General features: G+C 44.4%; 1 protein-coding gene across 20 annotated transcripts in view; it reads left to right on the top strand.

Moving 5' to 3' along the window:
• Kalrn (kalirin RhoGEF kinase) overlaps positions 1-20,995 on the top strand; it is a 724,529-nt gene that overhangs the window by 627,954 nt on the left and 75,580 nt on the right. For all 20 annotated transcript variants that reach the window (XM_045147196.1, XM_045147195.1, XM_045147193.1 and 17 more), the window contains 7 exons: positions 10,866-10,996; positions 16,827-16,893; positions 17,203-17,306; positions 17,671-17,740; positions 18,743-18,829; positions 19,570-19,662; positions 20,908-20,958. In XM_045147196.1, the coding sequence (XP_045003131.1) occupies positions 10,866-10,996; positions 16,827-16,893; positions 17,203-17,306; positions 17,671-17,740; positions 18,743-18,829; positions 19,570-19,662; positions 20,908-20,958 (603 nt within the window). The remainder of the gene's footprint in view (positions 1-10,865; positions 10,997-16,826; positions 16,894-17,202; positions 17,307-17,670; positions 17,741-18,742; positions 18,830-19,569; positions 19,663-20,907; positions 20,959-20,995) is intronic.

Raw genomic sequence — 20,995 nt, 5'->3', positions numbered from 1 at the left:
GTGTGTGCTAGCTTATAACCCTCCATCTGTCGGGCAGGTGCACAGGTTTATCTACCTGTGGGCTGAGTATGTGCCTCCCTACTTCAGCAAGACTTCCACCCTCCAGCTCTCCTGCTCTGAGAGCATTCACCTCCTGGGCCAGCCTCGTGAGGATCTTGACTTGGACCAGCCAGTACCTGTCTTGTGCTTTACTGCCCTATATGTGAATTAGCTTGTTCTGTTAGCAGCCTGGGCATTAGCAGAAATGTAGAATCTAGATGGAAGAAAATAATGGCCCATCATATGCACTCTGGGGGTGGATGCTTTCAGGACCTGGACTCCTTTGGCATGTCTCTGTGGAAGAGATTCCTAAGGGTAGTTTAAAATTCTGCCAAAAATTGAAAATCCAAAGACATAAACCTGAAATGCCTGAAATGTTATTTGCCTGGAAATCCCAGACTTCAGTTTTTCCACAATGAAGGTGTCCCTACTTTCATCATCTGCAATTGGCCTGGGAATGACAGAGTTCATGACTTTTACAAAAATTTTTAAGTATCTAAATTCTATTTTACACATATTTTAAAATATTTGATGTTTGCAACCTGTTATAGCATGCCTATAGACAGTAAAATATTTATTTAAAAAATTAACACAGCTAGCACCTCACATAGTTATTTTTCTTTGACAAGAGTAGATGAAATCTATTTGCTTGACAAAAATCTTTAATATAATACGAAAGGTTAAGTATGCTCTTCAGGTTTTACAGGAGATCTGCAGATCTATCCATCCTGCATATCTGCAACCTGTGTCCTCTGACTTCCATCTCCCCTGTTCCTCTTCTTCTTTCCCACTTCTGGTACTCACTATTTTATTCTGTAGCTCCAAACAAATTTGACATTTTTAAAAATCTCAATTAGTCAGGCATGATGGTGCATGCCTTTAATCCCAGCACTCAGGAGGCAAAGGTAGGAGGATCACCATGAGTTCCAGGCCACCCTGAGACTACATAGTGAATTCCAGGTAAGCCTGGGCTAGAGTAAGACCCTACCTCAAAAAAACAAAGAAAAACAAAAACTCTCAATTATGGGTCCCTCCCTTCCTCCTCCCCATTTTACCTCCCCTTCCTCCTAGCTAATACATAAGAACTACCCTAATGTGTGTAGTATAGAATTTTTACAACAGGTGTAGCTAAGAGTGGTCCTGTAGGCCTTGAGGTTTTACAGCCCATTCCTACTTCCTGATTGTCCTCTGCTTCCTGTGCGTGCCACCTTCCCGCACCTTTCCTTACAGAGGTGGTGGAACTTTTGGCAAGTGAGGCTTAGGTGAAGGAAGTAGATCTCTGGGGTCAAGACCTAAAGGTTTATTGCCCAGGCACATTCCTGTCCTCTCTCTGCTTCCTGACCCACCCATGTGTGAAAAAGCAACCTTACCCACTTGCTGCCATGGACAAGAATCCATTTCCACTGCCATAGCCTTAAACTATGAGCAACAAATATGTCCTTGCTCCTTTAAGCTGCTTCTTGTCACCTATTTGGTCACAGCAACAAGACAAGTAACTAGTCTGTTCATAACAATCAAGATGTGGAAGCAATCTCAATGCCCACTGAAGGGTCAGTGGATAAAAGGATGCCCTTGGGGCTGGAGGGATTGCTTAGTGGTTAAGGCATTTGCCTGAAAAGCCAAAGGACCCTGGTTCAATTCTCCAGGACCCACATTAGCCGGATGCACAAGGGGGCGCACATGTCTGGAGTTCGTTTGGAGTAGCTGGAGTCCTCACTGCACCCATTCTCTCTCTCTCTCTCCCTCCCTCCCTCCCTCTTTTTCTGTGAAATAAATAAATCAAAATAAAATATATATTTTTTTAATTTTTATTTATTTATTTATTTGAGAGCGACAGACACAGAGAGAAAGACAGATAGAGGAAGAGAGAGAGAATGGGCGCGCCAGGGCTTCCAGCCTCTGCAAACGAACTCCAGATGCGTGCGCCCCCTTGTGCATCTGGCTAACGTGGGACCTGGGGAACCGAGCCTCGAACTGGGGTCCTTAGGCTTCACAGGCAAGCGCTTAACCGCTAAGCCATCTCTCCAGCCCAATAAAATATATTTTTAAAAAAGCATGCCTATGAAGAGCACAGAATAAATATATATGGAAATGTCATAATGGAATCAATTATTTTATTTTTTAAAATAGATTTTTGTTTATTTTTATTTGTTTATTTGAGAGCAACAGACAGACAGAGAGAGAAAGAGACAGATAGAGAGAGAATGAGCACGCCAGGGCCTCCAGCCACTGCACATGAACTCCAGATGCATGCACCACCCTGTGCATCTGGCTAACGTGGGTCCTGGGGAATCAAGCCTCGAACCGGGATCCTTAGGCTTCACAGGCAAGCACTTAACCACTAAGCCACCTCTCCAGCCCGGAATCAATTATTTTAAACTGGAGAAAGTAAAGAAGTTATCACAACATGTGGTAGTTTGACTGGCTGTCCACCAACACATTCAGGAGTTTATGAAAGCTTACAACTTAGATCTGCAGCGACCAGGCTGGAGGAGGTGTCACTGTGGGCGGATCCCAGGGCCCAGCCCTGAGGTGTGTGTGGGGAATTCCAGTCTAAAGATATGCAGAGTGCTCTGAGCTTTCCCTGGTGTGTGCTTGCTTGTGGTGCCAGAGGTGGCTTTGCTTTCTTCTTTGCTCTTTGAAAGGGGGGCCAACTTCTGCATTATGGAACTTCCCCTCTATCTGTAAGCTTCTATAAATCTTCCTCCATAACTGTGCCCGGTTTGGAAGTTCACCCCAGCAACCTGAGGCTGTCTACTACAGAATGCAATAGAATCTTCCTAAAAAGGTAAATCCTGTTTTAAGGTCCTTTTTCTTTTTTCAGTGCCTACAACAAGAACCATAAACTGGGTAGGTATTAAACAGAAATCTATTTCTCACACTTCTGGAGGTTGGGAAGGCCAAGATCAAGTTAGTGCCTGTCAGATTGAGTGCCAGCTTTCTGGTTTGTAGGTAAAGTAATAACTTCTTTCTCTGATAGTGCTCTGTGATGTCTTCTAGCAGGGCACTAACCCTTTCACAAGGATGCTGCCTTCATGAACTAATCACCTCCACAGAGCCCCCTTCCTCCGAATACTGCTCCTAATACTTTTACCGTGATGGTTAGGTTTAGACAGTGAGTTTTGTTGGGACCCAAAAATTTATTATGTATCACTGATGATATGCTACAACATGGGTGAACCTTGAGAACATCATGCTTAGTAACACAGGCCAATCACAAAGGGACAAATACTATATGATCCCATTTAGGTGAGGTGTCTAAAATAGCTAGACTCATAGAGGCAGAAAACAGAATGATAACTGCCATGGCCTGGGGTAGGAGGAAATAATTAGCTGCTATTCAGTAGCACTATAGGTTGTATATGGCTTGTTCCCAAAGGTTCTTCTGGAAGTGGTATTTCCGTTGTGGTGATACTCAGAGGTGGTTGGTCCTTTGAAAGATGAAGCTTAGGGAGAATTGTTAGATGGTCGGGGTTGTTGCCCTCAGCAAAAGTTAAAGGAATTCTTATGGGACCACAAGTTAGTTCTTGTAAGAAGAATTCTGATGGAAGATCAAAATGGACCCTCCCTGGTCTGTGGCTTCCTGTCTCACACAGTGCCATCCATGGTAGTATGATGCATCCACCAGTGGGGAGTCTCACCTCAGCTGGCACCATGCTTTTTGAACTATTGATCTCTGAAACTGTGAGCTAAATACTTCCTTTCGTTAGAAGTTTCTCACAGTGCTTTTTTGTGATGATACTATAGAATGGACTGTAATACAATCATCACAAAGTTTCACTTAGGCAAACTGAGTAAGTTCTAAAGGGCTGCTGTATCACATGTGCTTATTATAGTTAACAGTGCTGAATTATACACTTAAAATCTCAAGGGATGGATCTCATCTGGTACTTTCCTACCACAATGAAACAAAAGGATAAAAATAAACAATATAAAATAAAATAAAATGGAAAGAGTAGCCCTGGTATGGTGACTGGCAAGGACCAGTGACTTCCCTGTGAGGTCATCAGACTTGATCTCCCTTCGAGGTCCATAACATAGTCAATAAAATCCCTAGAGTCTTGCTCTTCTTCAAGCCAACCTGTCCTTATACAGTGCTCACAACCTAGAATTAATGCTCTCCTGCCTGGACTGTTAGCAACCATTTGCTCCCAGATTTCAGGCTGACATCTCTCCATGTGACTGCCAAAGGGTTGCCCCTCTTTTTGAAAACATTTTGGTAGCCTTTTTCTGACTAATAAAATAATATTTTATTACAAATTGTAATGAGTATGAACATCATAATCATAACCATCTAGATGTATTCAGTCTTAAAAACTGATTTATTTTCTTTCAGATTCCTTTACAAATCATATAAGCATAGAGCATTTAAATTTTAAAACCCATTTTCTTTGCTATCCTATCAGAGACATTTTCTCGTGTCGTGCAAAAGTCTTTGGAACACGGAGACTGGTCCTTCTGAACTTTAAATCCTCTATGTTACTATGCTACTTAAAACCCTCCCATCATGGGTAAAAGTGAAATCTCTTCCTCATAATGCCGTGGACAAGACTCCAGACCTCACCTCTGCCCGCTTTTCTGGAATTCCAAGTTCACTTCTGTCCTCTTTCTTTCCTGGCACACACTCGCCCCAGCCTACTAGCGCAGCAACCTGCTGTATCCATTACTTTCTTCTTGCTCGAACAAAATAACCAGAAGCAACTTAGGGCAGGAGTTTATTTCAGCTTATACTTCCAGAGGGTAGAGCCTCTCGTCACAGAGAAAGCATGGCAGGGGCAGAAAGGTGGTGTCACATCATCTTACCAGCACGTAGGGAATAGAAAGAATGTGGGGGTTTGAGTGTAAAGTGTCCCCCGTAGCCTCCTGTTCATAACTAAGACTCACACCCACCGGGCATGGTGGTGCACGCCTTTAATCCCAGCACTCGGGAAGCAGCGTTTTGAATTTAAGCCCACCCTGAGAGTACGTAGTGAATTCCAAGTCAGCTTGGACTAGAGTGAGACGCTACCTCAAAAAAAAAGAAAAAAGACTCATACCTACTCGCTAGCTAGTGACAATTTGGGAGGTAGAACCTTGAAAGAAGAGTTGTGTGGGTGTGGACCTTGAGGTTTATTAGTCCAGCTTGCCAGGCTAGCCAACTAACTCAGACCACTTCCAGCCAGATGTTAGCAAGATCCTTTTGCCAATATAATGAAACTTGCCTGGGCTGGAGAGATGGCTTAGTGGTTAAGCACTTGCCTAGGAAGCCTAGGGACCCCAGTTCGAGGCTCAATTCCCCAGGACCCATGTAAACCGGATGCACAAGGTGGCACATGCGCCTGGAGTTCGTTTGCAGTGGCTGGAGGCCCTGATGCTCCCATTCTCTCTCTGCTTCTTTCTCTCTGTGTCTGATGCTTTCAAACAAATAAATAAAAAATTTAAAAATTATTTTTAAAAAAACTTGCCTAAGAGACCTCAAATAAATCTTTTCCTCCCATAAGCTGCTTTAAGCTGGGTGTTTTGTCCCAGCAGCAAGAGATAACTACAACAGATAAAACAGCAAGCAAGGCTGGGCTGTCATACCTCAAGACCCTTTCCCCCACCCCCACTGACACACTTCCTCCAGCAAGGTTCTACCTCCTGAAAGTTCCACAACCTTCCCAAACAGCTGGCGACCAAGTAAGTATTCAACACATTAGTTTATAGGGGACGCTTTACGTTCAAACCCCCACACACGACCAAAACCTAGCAAGGCATTTACCAAATCTTATAGCCTCATGTCTAGTATCTGAGACCCATGATAGCTCCAAAAAGCTTAGGTAGTTCCACCCCTACAGCTGCGCCTCCTGTAGCCTCTCTTTCAGGATGGATTCATCCTGAATTTGCAGCTCTTTTGATGGTTGTTCCATGGTCCTAGCATCTCTAATATCCCAGGGTGTATTATAACTGATGGTACAGCATCACACAGTGGCCTCCAGGTAGGGACTCCCAACCTCTCTCACACTGCTTAGCCTCAACAGCTCCCTGGGGCTGTGCTACAATATTCCACGATCCCTAAAACTTGTATCTTTCATGCTTACCCTGCCATACTGCATGGGCAATGCTGCCAAGTTCTGCTGTCAGATCAGGGTGATGCCTGGCACCCAGGGAACACAGCTGTGTCACTTGGAAAAGTATGCTCCTGTACTCTCTCTTCAGGCCTTTTTCCTTCAAAAGAATTGGCAAGGCTGGAGAGATGGCTAAGCACTTAAGGTATCTGCCCACAAAGCTAAGGACCTAGGTTTAATTCCTCAGGAACCAGGTAAGCCTGATGCACAAAGTGGCACATGTGTCTGGAGTTTGTTTGCCATGGCTGGAGACCCTGGCATACCCATTCTCTCTCTCTCAAATGAATATATTAAATTTTTAAAAAAAGGAATTGGTGGGCTAGAGAGGTGGCTTAGCTGTTAAGCACTTGCCTGTGAAGCCTAAGGACCCCAGTTTGAGGCTCAATTCCCCAGGACCCATGTAAGCGAGATGCACAAGGTGGCGCATGTGTCTGGAGTTTGTTTGCAGTGGCTGGAGGCCCTGGTGCCCATTCTCTCTCTCTCTCTCTCTCTCTCTCTCTCTGCCTCTCTCTCTTTCTGTGTCTGTCACTCTCAAATAAATAAAAATAAACAATTTTTTTAAAAAAGAATTAGTATATTTACTATCTTCAGCCTTCAATAAGTCAGATCATGCTCTTAAGGCATCCTTCCTATTGTCCCAGTATAGAACAGTTGGCTTATGTTTTGTGTATGTGTGTGGTTTTTTGAGATAGGGTCTCACTCTAGCCCAGGCTGACCTGAAATTCAATATGTAGTCTCAGGGTGGCCTCATACAGCAGTCCTCCTACCTCTGTCTCCTAAGTGCTGGGACTAAAGGCGTGTGCCACCATGCCAAGCCAGTTGGCTTATCTTTAGGGGTGGTAATCTAACAATTATAGCAGAAGACACAGAAGCAGTTTCTGTGTATGGGACCTTAAGCTTGCTCATGTTTCTTTCTGTACTAAACTATGGATTTTTGTTTTGTTTTGTTTTGTTTTTTGTTTTTTGAGGTAGGGTCTCACTCTAGCCCAGGCTGACCTGGAATTCACTAGGGAGTCTCAGGGTGGCCTCGAACTCCCGGCAATCCTCCTCTGCCTCCCAAGTGCTGGGATTAAAGGCGTGTGCCACCACGCCTGGCTAAACTATGGATTTTTCAGTTTTCTGCTCTGTATTTTGTTCTTTTGTTGTAGATCTGAATCAGGGCAGATAAAAAAAGCTATACCAGGGGCTGGAGAGATGGCTTAGTGCTTAAGGCACTTGCCTGCAAAGCCTAAGGATCCGTGTTCGACTCCCCAGTACCCACATAAGCCAGATGCACAAGGAGGCATATGCATCTGGAGTTCATTAGCAGTGGCTGGAGGACCTGGCATGCCCATTCTCTCTCTTCCTCTGCCTATTTCTCTCTCTCTCTCTCTCTCTCAAATAAAGAAAAATAAAATATTTTAAAAAGAAAATCTATACCAGACTAAATATCATTTTATCTTAAAATTTCCTTTGCCACATATATTAGTCTGTTTCTTTTTTTTTTTTTTTTTTTTTTTTTTCGAGGTAGGGTCTCACTCTGGCCCAGGCTGACCTGTAATTCACTATGTAGTCTCAGGATGGCCTCAAACTCACAGTGATCCTCCTACCTCTGCCTCCCGAGTGCTGGGATTAAAGGCGTGCGCCATCATACCTGGCTTAGTCTATTACTTTTAAATTAAACTGTGTTCAAGTTCTTAGGTCATGGGCAGAATGCAGCCAGTTTCATTAGCAGAGCATCACATGAACTGCCTCCAGTTTATTTTCTGGTAGAGTCCTTGTTCCCTTCTGAAACTCCATCAGTTGAGCCCCTCTGTCTGTGTTTTTCTTGGGCTTCTGGTTCTAACTCTCACCAGAATGGCTCCTGAAGCTCTGTTTGCAGCATTGCAAGGCTTCTCTAGCCCAAAGTTCCAAAATTCTTCCACCTTCCAATTCTAAAACACTAAGAATATGGTCTGTTGCACTTCTGGTATCCATTTTCTATATCCATTGCTTTCTCGTCACTGGGACAAAATACCCAACTAGAAGCAGCTTAGGGGAAGGAAAGAGTTTGTTTTGTCTTAAACTTCCAGAAGGTAGAATCCATCACAGGAGGAAAGCACAGCAGGAGCAGGAATCTGGCACCACATCCACAGGGAGGAAGTAGAGAGTCTGCAGCCAACTGGCTGGGTTGTAACACCTCAAGACCCCCCTCCCCCAGTGACGAACTTCCTTCAACAAGGCTGTACTTCCTACAGCTTTTACAACCCTCCTGAACAGCTGGGGACTCCAGCTGTGTACATGGATTGAGAGTGGGCCATGCCCAGCAGGATTTGCCGTGGTCATCCCGGAGACAGAGTGCAGGCCTGTCTGCTGAGCCTAGCGTTCGCCTTCCATCAGCCAGCAGGCTACAGATCAAAGGCCACAGCAGGATAGTGGGAAGGAGGGACAGGAAGTAAAAGGCACTAATCAGATCTATCACCAGCTGGGTCTGTCTTTGTGGGAGCCTGTCTCTAATGATGGCACCAAGGGACATGTCACTGGCTTGTCAAGCCTCAGCACCAGACATTCTAATTTCCTTAATAGCAGGTTACAGATCCTATATCTATAAATGTAGCTAAACCCTTCTTGACCTTTCTATATTTTTAGCCTATACTGCCGTGCTGGATGTAACAACTTCCATGGTGACTACTTGTTCTGTAAATACCCTTATGTGAAGTGGAAAGAAAGTCTCTCAAGCCAGAAAACATTGCCATTTTAACCCTACTGTTGGAAACAAAGCCATATCCGTCCCTCAGTAACATCTCCCCAGTTAAAAGCTGGGGAGAAGGTTGTTATCAAGAGTCAACATTAAGGTTTGCACACTCAAGTACTAAGAGTCTCCCTTTTTCCTCATATCAAGCATCTCATTGGCTTTGCTTCATTTCCCTGGAATGTTCTTCCCGACTTCTGTTTGGCCTGTGTTAACGTGTAGTAACCAACAGAGTGACAGTGCTCGAGTGCAGATTAAGACCAGGCTGCAGCCCGTTGTCCCCGTCTCTTTGGATGACCCTTGTTGATCTTTGTGACTTGAATCTGAGGACCAGCATTTCCAACCACTGCCACAGAAGATGGTCTGGCTAGGCATCTTGCATAGTTTGGAAGCCTCCCATGTTTGTGTTATAGTTATTTGCTCACCTTGACCTTGATCTCTAGTCCTGCGATTTATTTATCCATGTTGCTGCTACCATTTCACACAGTACTAAATGTCATTGGGTGGTACTTCTTCCAAGGCACTTGGAAAAAATACATATATCAGATTGGCCCCATCTTGAGTATCCTTATTGCTGTCAGTGTCAGCCACAGAGGGAAAATGCCCCCCCCCCATTGTATAGTTCTCATAACTTTGCACAGAGGTTGCACAAATACTTTCTCTGTTCCTTAGACATCCATTGAAAGGGTAGAATATAATCCAAAAACTTGGGAAAAATGAAACAACTTTAGATGTCTCCTGTGAGATCACCCAGTCACTAGCAGATATGGGACTAGGATTCAGGTTCCTTTCCCTAGGCTCCTCTGGAGTACTGTATTAATCCATTTATTTATTTTTATCAGTCCTGCGGTACTTTAATCCACAGAAATGAGGGTTAACAAATAAAAGAAAGCCCTTGGTAAATAACCTTAGGAAAGACATTTTTAGAAAAGGCTAAATCAATCTGTTGGTTATTTCTTAACTACATCTCATTGTCCTCATCCAAAGAATTATAGCTATTTAACAAAGCATTATTTTTTATTTTATTTTCTATTTTTTAATATATTTTATGTATTTGAGAACGAGAGAGATAGAGAACGGGCACACCAGGGCCTCCAGCCACTGCAAACAAACTCCAGACACATGTGCCACCTTGTGCATCTGGCTTATGTGGGTCCTGAAGAATCAAACTGGGATCCTTTGGCTTTGCAGGCCAACACTTTAACCACTAAGCCATCTCTCCAGCCCGATATATATATATTGGTTTTTCGAAGCAGGGTCTCACTCTGGTCCAGGCTGACCTGGAATTAACTATGTAGTCTCAAGGTGGTCTTGAACTCATAGCGATCGTCCTACCTCTGTCTCCCGAGTGCTGGAATTAAAGGCATGTGCCACAACGTCTGGCCTCCAGCCCAATTTTTAAAAATATTTTATTTATTTATCTATGAGAGAGAAAGAGGAAGAGCGAGGGGAAGGGGTGGGAGAGAGAGAATGGGCATGCCAGGGCCTCCAGCTACTGCAAACAAACTCAAGGCACATGTACCACCTTGTGCATCTGGCCTATGTGAGTCCTGGAGAATTGAGCCTGGGTCCTTTGGCTTTGCAGGCAAGTGCCTTAACCACTAAGCCATCTCTCCAGCCCTAATAAGGCATGATTTTTACCACAATAGTTCTGTCACCACCCTTTGCTTATCAATTTGTATTTGGAAGTCCTACAAAAATGGTTTTTCTTTCTAACTCCTTATTTGGTATAGAATTGTCATAATTAGCTTTGCTGCTGGAGTCCTTACCCAGAGATAAGTTGTGTGACAGTTGCATTATGCCTGGGCAGTTGGCAGCACATGGATGACAAATGTGTGCTGCTTGTGTGTGGAAACTCAGGGGCTCCTACTACAGGACGGGAGGAGCCCCCGATTGCTAAAGCTCTACTGTGGTGCAGAGAACAGCCTTGGCTGCTGACACCAAGTTGTGTGTGGCTAAGCAGGAGGGACAAGGGCTAGAAAATGACTTTCCAGTGTACACTCTGAGACTATGTATTCTTCTCTTTCTAGACTCTGGAAGGGGGTTCCTACCGGGGGAGCTTGAAAGACCCCACAGGCTGCCTGAATGAAGGGATGACTCCTCCAACACCTCCTAGAAACCTGGAAGAGGAACAGAAAGCCAAGGCTCTGCGAGGCAGAATGTAGGTGCTTCTCAAATCCCACCCTGGAGCGTGTGTGCACCAGACAGTGGGCCAGGCAGCATTAGCTAGGGATGCTCTGTGCTGTCGTCCTGCTGCTCTTACCTTTTGGAAGTGAAGGTGACCAAGGTCTATATAGCGCAGCTCTCATAAACAAGGAGCTGTGATTGACAGAATATAGTTCTAACCAAGATGTGATAGAACCGTAAGACATACTGCCGAAAGGACAGCAGTAGAGTTCAGAGAACAGTGGGATCATTGCCACCACTCTGTGGACCCACAGACTCCCTGGCTCTGGCAGAAGCGCAGTGGAAGTCACCTGAAGAGATAGGCTGCAAATGTAGGCAGGTGGGCATAGGAAGCACTGTGCAGCCTAGTGGGACCTGTTTCTGCTACTTTTCCAAGAGCTTTAGTTTTACTTCCATTTGTGATTTTAATTCTAAAATAACCTCTTCTCCCCTTGGAATGGTGAGTGGGAGGACACAATTGGCATTTCACAAAAACCCACATGACTGTAAGGTTTACGTTACATGCCTTGATGTGAAGTCAATCTTCTGCTATCTGTGGTAATAGAGAAGATATTGTGTGCCCGTAGTGTAGACCCGTAGCCCCTCCAGAACTTTAGTTTGCAACTCTGGGGTTGATTCTCCTGGCAGAAAGCTGCCAAGTGAGTCTTGGACACAGTTCATCATGTGAGATTGTGAGCGGCAGCAAGAAAGGGGAAGGCAGCGGTGAAGGGCCCCTCCCTTCTTCCTTACATTCATCCGTCCTTTAGCTACTTGGCACAGACCTGAAAATTCACAAAACAAACTAAGGCCAAGTCCTTTCATTGCTGGGAAATAAGCAAAGTAGACATTTATGGCTTTGTTTCCTAGGAAGCAAAAGTGAGAGCATATCGTATCAAGAGCCTGGTATCAAAACAGCTGCACCAGCATGGTGGTGCATGCCTTTAATCCCAGCACTCGGGAGGCAGAGATAGGAGGATCGCTGTGAGTTCAAGGCCACCCTAGACTACATAGTTAATTCCAGGTCAGCCTGAGCCAGAGCCAGATCCTATCTTGAAAAACAAACAAACAAACAACAACAAAAAAAAAAACCTGCTACTGCATAGTGGGTAGGAGCAAGGCTGTGTAAACTCTAAATGCATGTCTCCCCCCCCCCAACTTTTTTGGTACTCAGGGAGAACCCTAAAAATGTGCTGAGTGAAATATCCATCCCAAAGAGAAATTTTTTGGGCCCTGCAAAAAGTTGATCCCCCTTAGCTTCTCAAGTGGCTGTTATACCAGTAAGGTGGATCTAGAGCTGTGCCCAGTCCTTCATCAAGCTGAAGCAAGACTTACAACAGGAAGGTGAAAGCTTTGACAGACAGTCCTTGGGAAAAACCAGTCACAAACTTGTCACCTAGGTTGAATGGGCTTATGAGCAGTATTTATGCCATTGTCCAAATAATATGCTGTCTGGTTTTGCTCTAAAAACCCAAAAAGGGGGCTGAAGAGATGGCTTAGCAGTTAAGGCGCTTATCTACAAAAGCAAAGGACCTTGGCTCAATTCCCCAGGACCCACGTAAGCCAGATGCATTAAGGTGGCACACACATCTGGAGTTTGTTTTCAATAGCTGGAGGCCCTGGCATGTCCATTCACTCTCTCTCTCTCTCTCTCTCTCTCTCTCTCTCTCTCTCTCTCTCTCTCACTTACTCTGCCTCTTTCCCTCTCTCAAAAATAAATAAATAAACAAAAGCTTATAAAAAAAAACCAAAAAGGTTTATTTTTTTTTTTTACCACCTATACCTGTTTTCTCTCTTATCTCATGATCACCAGACTCCACACTTTGAATCCTGAGCTGTCTTGAAAATCCAGCTGTAGAATGTCCCTTACTGTTTATGTCCCTATTCTAACCTGCTGTGCTTCATGGCCATGGTGAGAGAGAGGACATATCAATGCTTAATGGTAACTCATGTAAGAGGCTGGACGGTGAGGGGTATGGACAACTGAACCTCAATCTGGAGATGGCAGTAGGAAACCAAACGGTTAAATGAGTGCTGCTGGTGAAAAGATGAAAACGCATAGTCATTTGTCCAAAAGAAGAAAAATGTTGAGTGTGGACTTGTAGGTCCTCAAACCAGGCACTTGTTGAATGCCTCTGCTACCACCCCAGTGGATGAATCAATGAATAAGACAGACAACAGCAAACAAAAGAAGGTCTTCACTCATGGCAAACTTAAGTTCTAATGGGAAGAAAAAAAAAAAATAGGCAAACCAAATAAACTAAGTCATAGGTTAGAAGCTGGAAAAAGAAAGAAAATAGAGCAAAATAAAGATATCAAATATGAATAAGGCTATGCTACTGCAACTCCAGATGGTTCTGGAAGTTGCAAAATGACAAGGAGGAAAGAATGAACTAGCCCATGGAGAAAAGGTGTCTCCACACAGTAAACAGCCAGTGCCAAGCCTCTGGAAATTTCCTGTGGTAAGGGAACAGTTACCAGTGGGCCTGTGATGGTTAATCTTTGTCATCACTTTGACTGGATTTAGAATCCCCTTGGAGACATACCTCAGGCTGTGTCTGTGAGGGCATTTCCAGAAAGGCTTAGCTGAAGAAGCAAGATCTACCCTGAGTGGGTGGCACCATCCCATGGGCTGGAGTCCTAGACTGAGTAAAAGGGAACAAAAGAAAACTTTAGCCGAACACCACCATTCATCCCTGTTTCGTAACTGTGGACTCAACATGACCAGCCTCCTGGCCTTCCTGCTACCATCCTCTGCCCACCATGATATACTGTGTCCCCTCTCACTGTGAACCAAAATAAGTCTACTTACCCTTCCTTAGGTTACTTTAGTCAGGTATTTTGTCACAGCAATGTAAAAAGGTAACTAACAAATAAATAAATAAATAAAAATAAAATATTTTTTTTAATTATTTAAAAAGAGGGCTAGAAAGATGGCTTAGTGGTTAAGGCGCTTGCCTTCAAAGCCAAAGGACCTCAGTTTGATTCCCCAGTACCCACGTAAGACAGATGTACAAGGTGGTGCAAACATCTGGAGTTTGTTTGCAGTGACTAGAAGATCTGGGTATTTTGGCTTTGCAGGAAAGCACCTTAACTACTAAGCCATCCTTCCATCTCCCCCTGCCCTTTTTTTTTTTCACTTTTTTTTTTAAACTTTTTTTGTTTGTTTTTATTTATTTGAGAGCAACAGACAGAGACAGTAAGAGGCAGAGAGAGAGAGAGAGAATGAGAATGGGCGCGCCAGGGCCTCCAGCCACTGCGAACGAACTCCAGACGCATGCGCCCCCTTGTGCATCTGGCTAACATGGGTCCTGGGGAACTGAGCCTCGAACCGGGGTCCTTAGGCTTCACAGGCAAGCGCTTAACCGCTAAGCCATCTCTCCAGCACCCCCCCCCCGCCCTTTTTTTAAAGGGAGGGTTTCATTCTAGCCCATGCTGATCTGGAATTTACTTTGTAGTCTCAGGGTGGTCTCAACTTCATAGTCATCCTCCTACCTCTGCCTCCCAAGTGCTGAGCTTAAAGGCATGCACCACGATGCCCAGTTTAAAAATTGCTTTGTTTTTTTTTTTTTAGGTAGGGTCTCACTGTGGCCCAGGCTGACCTGAAATTCATTATGTAGTCTCAGGGTGGCCTTGAACTCATGGCAATCCTCCTACCTCTGCCTCCCGAGTGCTGGGATTAAAGGCATGCACCACTACATCCAGCTAAGAATTGCATTTTTATGTTTATTTGGCAGTTAATTATGCAGTGCTTTGCCATATATATATTTCATATATATTTTTTAAATATCTTATTTACTTATTAAAGAGAGAGAGCCACTGCAAACAAACTCCAGATGCATGCGTTACCTTGTGCTTACATGGGTCCTAGGGAATCAAGCCTCAAACCAGGGTCCTTAGGCTTCACAGGCAAGTGCCTAACCACTAAGCAACCTCTCCAGCCCCCTATTTCATATCTTTTTGAGAAATCCTTTTTTAAAAAAAATTATTTTATTTATTTGATCAAGAGAAAGAGGCAAAGAGAGCAAGTGAAAGAGAGTGAATGAGTGCATCAGGGCCTCTAGCCACTGGAAACAAACTCCAGACGCATGTGGGTTTTCTTTGGCCACTTTCTTCTAGGCAGTAACTTGGGCCATGCTAAAGATAAATCTAAAGGCTTCTAGTTGACATTGCCAGTTCCTTCCTGTGGTTTGGAGCACATGATCATGTGTTGGAGGGAAGGAGCTAGTTGGAAGCTCTGGAGCATGTGTGTTAGCCGGGCGTGGTGGCACAAATCTTTAATCCCAGCACTCGGGAGACAGAGGTAGGAGGATTGCCATGAGTTCAAGGCCACCCTGAGATGACAGAGTTAATTCCAGGTCAGCCCGGACCAGAGTGAGACCATACCTTGAAAAAAAAAAAAAAAAAAAAAGCAAGCAGCATGTGTTACTTTGCTCCCTCTGTGCCCTGGATCCCAGATCCCCAAGATTTGGTGATTTCTTAGTGCATAAAAACTTTAGATAAATTGCTTCCTGGGTTCAAAATGGTTATAACCCTTGTGATGGACCTCTTTGACATCTCAGAACTTTATCCCTTCTGGCAGTTGGGCCAAAAATGTGCTAGTATGCCTCTAATTTCAAATTAGATAATGAGAGCCAGACTCCAGTGGATACACAGCATTCCTCTTCCCTGTGCATAACCATGACATCTCTTGTACAGCATTTAACTGTATAGACAGGGATTGTAGCTCCAGGGACTTCAGAGGCCTGGTCTGGGGAAAGGAGAAAGACTTTGAACCCTTAACACCTGGATTGAAATCCTGTCTCTGCTTCTCACATTGTGGTTTTGGACAAGTCACCTAACCTTTCCTTTTTCCCGGTGTTATCATTTAGATAAAAAATACTTTATAATACATGCCTGTTATAAGCATGGGGAAAGCCACATGAGGTAACTGGCATGTAGTAAATGCTCTAAGAGGCAGAAATAATTCCCAAAGAATCCACGAGAGTAAATGTCCTTGTCATTACTCAATCCTGCATTCTGGGGCATGGGTGTGTGATCAAAATTGTGAGTATGGCATGACATGACAGGATTCTCTAGGCCAGTGACTGTGGATATCAACCCAACAACTATAGATTCTGTCCTGTAAAAGCTTCACACAGAATCTGTGCCTCTGAGGCTAGTAAGGCTTGTTATCAAACAAATGTCTTTCTTCTTTTGTTATGTGAAGAATAGAGCTGAAGTAAAAGCATAAACATCCCTTGGCCTCAAAGCTTTCATAACTCAGTTCTGCAAAAGTGGTTCTTTCTGCTCTGTGTCTCTGCAGTCATTAAGGCATAAAGACGGAAAAGGGAGTCTGGAGATGTAGCTCGTTTACTAGAGTGATGGCCTGGCATGCACAAAACCCAGGGTTTGATTCTCACCACCACATAAAACCAGGCATGGTGGTACACACCCTAATTTCAGCACAAGGGAGAATCAGAAGTCCAAGGTCATCCTTTCCAAGGAGATGAAGGCCAGCCAAAGATACGTGATACTGTCTCAGAAAAAAAAAAAAAAGAAAGAAAGAAAGAAAAGAATAGAAAGAGAATTGTAAGACAGTGAGCATTATCCTTTGTTCAGCTGTTGTGTGTCACCAGGGATCAGCCCTCTCTGACCTCACACCCTTAGCCCTTCAGTGAAGGTCTCTCGTCTAGGGAGTACCTGAAGGCACCTTTCCAGTGTGCTAACTGAGGGTCTTTGGGGTGGTATTGTCATAAACCACCTGAACTTTCCCCTTGGCCTTCAAGTGTGGAGATTTCCTGCTGAACCACAATGAGGAACACTCACTCTTTTTATCACCTACTCAGGTTTGTGCTGAATGAGCTGGTGCAGACAGAGAAAGACTACGTCAAGGACCTGGGAATTGTGGTGGAGGTGAGCCGAGGGCACCGAGTTCATCTACTCACCTGATCAGATACATATTGGGCCTACCTAACCTGGGTGCTTTAGCTAGATAACTCTGTTTAATGGTCTGGGGATTCACAGAAATGGGAAATGAAGTTGTACAATTTCAGATAGCGACAGTTTTATGTTTTCTTTTCCTCCTGAAACATTTTAAGTTATTTAAAAGGAGGTATGTGCCCTCAGAGCCACACAGAATGGGCTGCCGTGGGTGCGATGGGATGGGCTTGGCCCAGAATGCTCTCATGGAAGTCTTCTGCTAACATTGCCTCTACTTTGCAGGGCTTCATGAAGAGAATAGAAGAGAAGGGGGTCCCAGAGGATATGCGAGGAAAGGATAAAATCGTGTTTGGAAATATCCACCAGATTTATGACTGGCATAAAGAGTAAGTATACGTCAGCTGGGCGTGGTGGCACACACCTTTAACCCCAGCACTCAGGAGACAGAGATAGGAGGATCACTTTGAGTTCGAGGCCAGCCTGAGACTACATAGTGAATTCCAGGTCAGCCTGGGCTAGAGCAAGACCCTACCTTGAAAAACCAAAACAAACAAAAAAAAAAAAGAGTAAGTATGCATGCTGTCCCAAGAATTGGGGTGTCCTGAGGATTGACCCTGGAGCTCTCTTCCCAAATCTGATCTCAGAGAGAGAGAGGGAATTTGCAGGGAACCTTCAGACATTTATGCCATTAAGTGATCATACATCTCCAGATAGTATGGCTTCCTTCTCTTAGCCCCTCTCTTCTTTTAGTTTTTTCTTAGCTGAACTGGAAAAATGTATCCAAGAGCAAGACAGACTGGCCCAGCTCTTTATTAAACATGTGAGTATCACCCCAGTTGTCCTCCCCTTTTCCCAGGTTCCTCCATGTTTATTTTTAAAACCACTCCGCTCTTGTGCTCTTCTCGGGTTTGCCCTTCTCTCAGCACTCTGAGACTCTGAGTATTTTTGACTTTCTATTATTGCAGGTGCATATGTTCATGTAGGGGGCAAAAGTCAATGTCATTGCTTGGTGTGTTTTGTGGGTGCTGGGGATCCTAACTCAGGTCCTTATGCTTCCAAAGCAAGCACTTTACTGAGTGAGCCTGATCCCCCAAGCACATTTTTGTTGTTTTTGCTTTTTCAAAAAAAAATTATTTATTTACTTACTTACTTGAGAGAGAGAGAATGGGTGTGTCCGTACCTCCTGCCACTGCAAATGAACTCCAGACACATGTGCCACCTTGTGCATCTGGCTTACATGGGTCCTGGGGAATTGAACCTAGATCCTTAGCTTTGCAGGCAAGCGCCTTAACCACTAAGCCATCTCTCCAGCCCCTATTTTTGTTTTTACATGTATGTGGTATGTGTGCACACGTGTTAGAGCACCCACATGGGTGGGTGCAGGCGTACGTGTATGTGCGTGTAGAGGCCAGGGGTTGATACTGAGTGACGTCCTCGGTTGCTCGCCACCTTTTGTATTGAGACAAGGTATCTCATTGAACCCAAAGCTCACCAATTTGGCAAGTCTAGCTAAGCCAGCTTGTCCTGGGGATCCCTGTCTGCAAGCCCTGGGATTACAGGCAGGCCACCCATGTGACCTCAGGTCCTCATGCTTGTGGCAAGTGTTTTATCAACTAAGCCATCTCCCTAGCCTCTCTTTTTGTTTGTTTGTTTTAACCTCCTTGGAAATTTAAAACTGGGCTCTTGCCTTTTTTTTTTTTTCTTCTTTATATCTTTGCTACTTCACTGCCCTCTTACTTCCTTGTCCTTCTCTATCCTTGACTCTGAGAGAAAGAGAAGGTGCAAGACAGCTGACTGTCGCTGTTTCTCTCCTGTTGGTTAGGAGCGGAAGCTGCACATCTACGTGTGGTACTGCCAGAACAAGCCGCGCTCGGAGTACATTGTGGCCGAGTACGATGCCTACTTTGAGGTAAGCCACACGCGATGGGTGGGATGCTCAAGCCGAGACTATCACACTGGGATGTGGGGGCTCTCCAGCGCTCAGGCTTCACCTGTAGACCTTCAGGTCGGGAAGACTGTCTCCACATTGCCGTTAGCTTCTTAGCTCTGTTCCCACAAGCACCTTTGCTTGCATGGAGCTGAGGTGACTCTGCATACTGTGTTGAGAAGCCTCCATTTGTCGAATGATTCCGTAATAGAGACTGTTCTGGAAGTTTTCAGTCCTTCTCAAGTGACTGCAGAGAAGTCACCTCGTACTCTGCCCCTGCTCCCAGAGGTCCTATCCGGCCCCTCCAGGTGTGTGGATGCCCCGGTATGGAAGGACTTACCTGCTGGTGGAGAAGTGGCCCATTCCCTCAGGAAGAGTTCTCCACAGAGTGTCTGGAGATCTGAGTTTAGGGTCCCGCCTTATAGACCTAGTGTGTCCCAGGGGAAGCCTCTTGCTAACTCTTTTGGGAACAGTCAAAAAAGTTGTTCAGGTTTGTCTCCCAGGACTGACTAGGGTGAGGAGGGTGTGACACTTGTCATGAAAGCAAGGAAACTAGAAAAGAAGGCTTGGTGCTATTTCAAGCAAGCATTGTTCGTAACACGAACATTCCAAAGTTTTTTCTAGGAAAGTTGAAGACCTGTCATCCATGTCTGTGAACCTGATCCAAGCAACCAGTTCGTGGGCTCCTTGTTTCTCATGTGGCTCCCTTGTGTTTGTTTCAGGAGGTGAAACAAGAGATAAATCAAAGGCTGACACTAAGTGACTTCCTTATCAAGCCCATTCAGAGAATAACAAAATACCAATTGCTTCTCAAGGTAAGAAGCTGGGCACGTGGGTCCAACTAGAGAAGTCTCTCTTTTTAAAATTATTTTATTTATTCTATTCATTTGAGAGAGAGAAAGAATCAGAGAGAGAGAAAGATCCAGAGAGAAGCCACTGCAAACAAACTCCAGATGCATGTAATACATTGTACATCTGGCTTATGTGGGTACTGGGGAATCAAACCTGGGTCTTTTGGCTTTGCCAGCAAGTGCTTTAACTGCTAAGCCATCTCTCCATCCCAAGAAGTGTCTCTTTAGAGCCAGCAAACTCGAGATTCTGTGCCCACTACAGGGTCCTGAGAGGGGCTGTGGACTAATAGGGCAGGTGTAGGCTTGGATTTCTTCTGCTAGTCACTCTTTCAGTGTCCAGATTTATTGCTAGATTTCATGGCCTTTGTTTCTGCCTTTAAGTTTGCTTGCTGTCTTTTCATCTCCTTCTTCTCCTCCTCTTCTCTCCCCTTCTCTCTCTCTGTATCTCTATTTCTCTCTCATTCTTATAGTACTGGGGATTGAATCAAGGGTTTTGCACATGTTAAACAAGTGCCCTAACACTGAAATGTATCCCTGCCCACAGTTCACTTTCTATTTTATCACAGTCATTAAAACAAGCTGGGCAGAGTGGCACATACCTGTAATCTTAGCACTCAGGAGTCTGAGACAGGAAGACAATGAGTTTGTGGCCAACCTGGTCTCAAACAAACAAACACAATAAACAAAAATCTAAATAATAATAATAATAATAACAAATCAGGCATGGTAGCGCACACCTTTAATCCCAGCACTTGGGAGGCAGAGGTAGGAGGATTGCCATGAGTTCAAGGCCACCCTGAGACTATATAGTGAGTTCCAAGTCAGCCTGGGCTAGAGTGAGACACTGTCTCAAAAAAAAAAAAAAAATAAAAAAACCAGAATAACTTGATTATTCTTTAGGAAACAACAGGTTAAGTAGAAGAAAGAGACATTTTTCCTTTCTCCCATCTGTCTTGTCATAATCCCTCATTTCTTCCCCTTTCCCTGCCTTCTTCCCAGCTTTGGAACTCTGAGTTTTCTAGGGTTTTTCTCAGTATTCTCAATGACTCATAATTTCATTTCTCAGCTACTGTAAACTACCTCTTTTAGAAAGTAAAGTCTTTGGTGTGTTGTTGCATTTTTATGACAAGTCTTTTTATAGCTCTCTCGCTATTTTACTAATTGATTTCCCCCCTCCCCACACTCTTCCCTGCTTCCCCTCCTTGGTAGGACTTCCTGAGATACAGTGAGAAGGCTGGCTTGGAGTGTTCAGATATCGAGGTGAGTTTTCTGCTTGTAATACTTGCTGTTCTTAGTG

The sequence above is a fragment of the Jaculus jaculus genome, chromosome 4 (genome assembly GCF_020740685.1).
Source record: "Jaculus jaculus isolate mJacJac1 chromosome 4, mJacJac1.mat.Y.cur, whole genome shotgun sequence".
Lineage (NCBI taxonomy): Eukaryota > Metazoa > Chordata > Mammalia > Rodentia > Dipodidae > Jaculus > Jaculus jaculus.
Note: the sequence above shows the minus strand (reverse complement) of the source record. Positions and strands in the feature narration are given on the sequence as shown.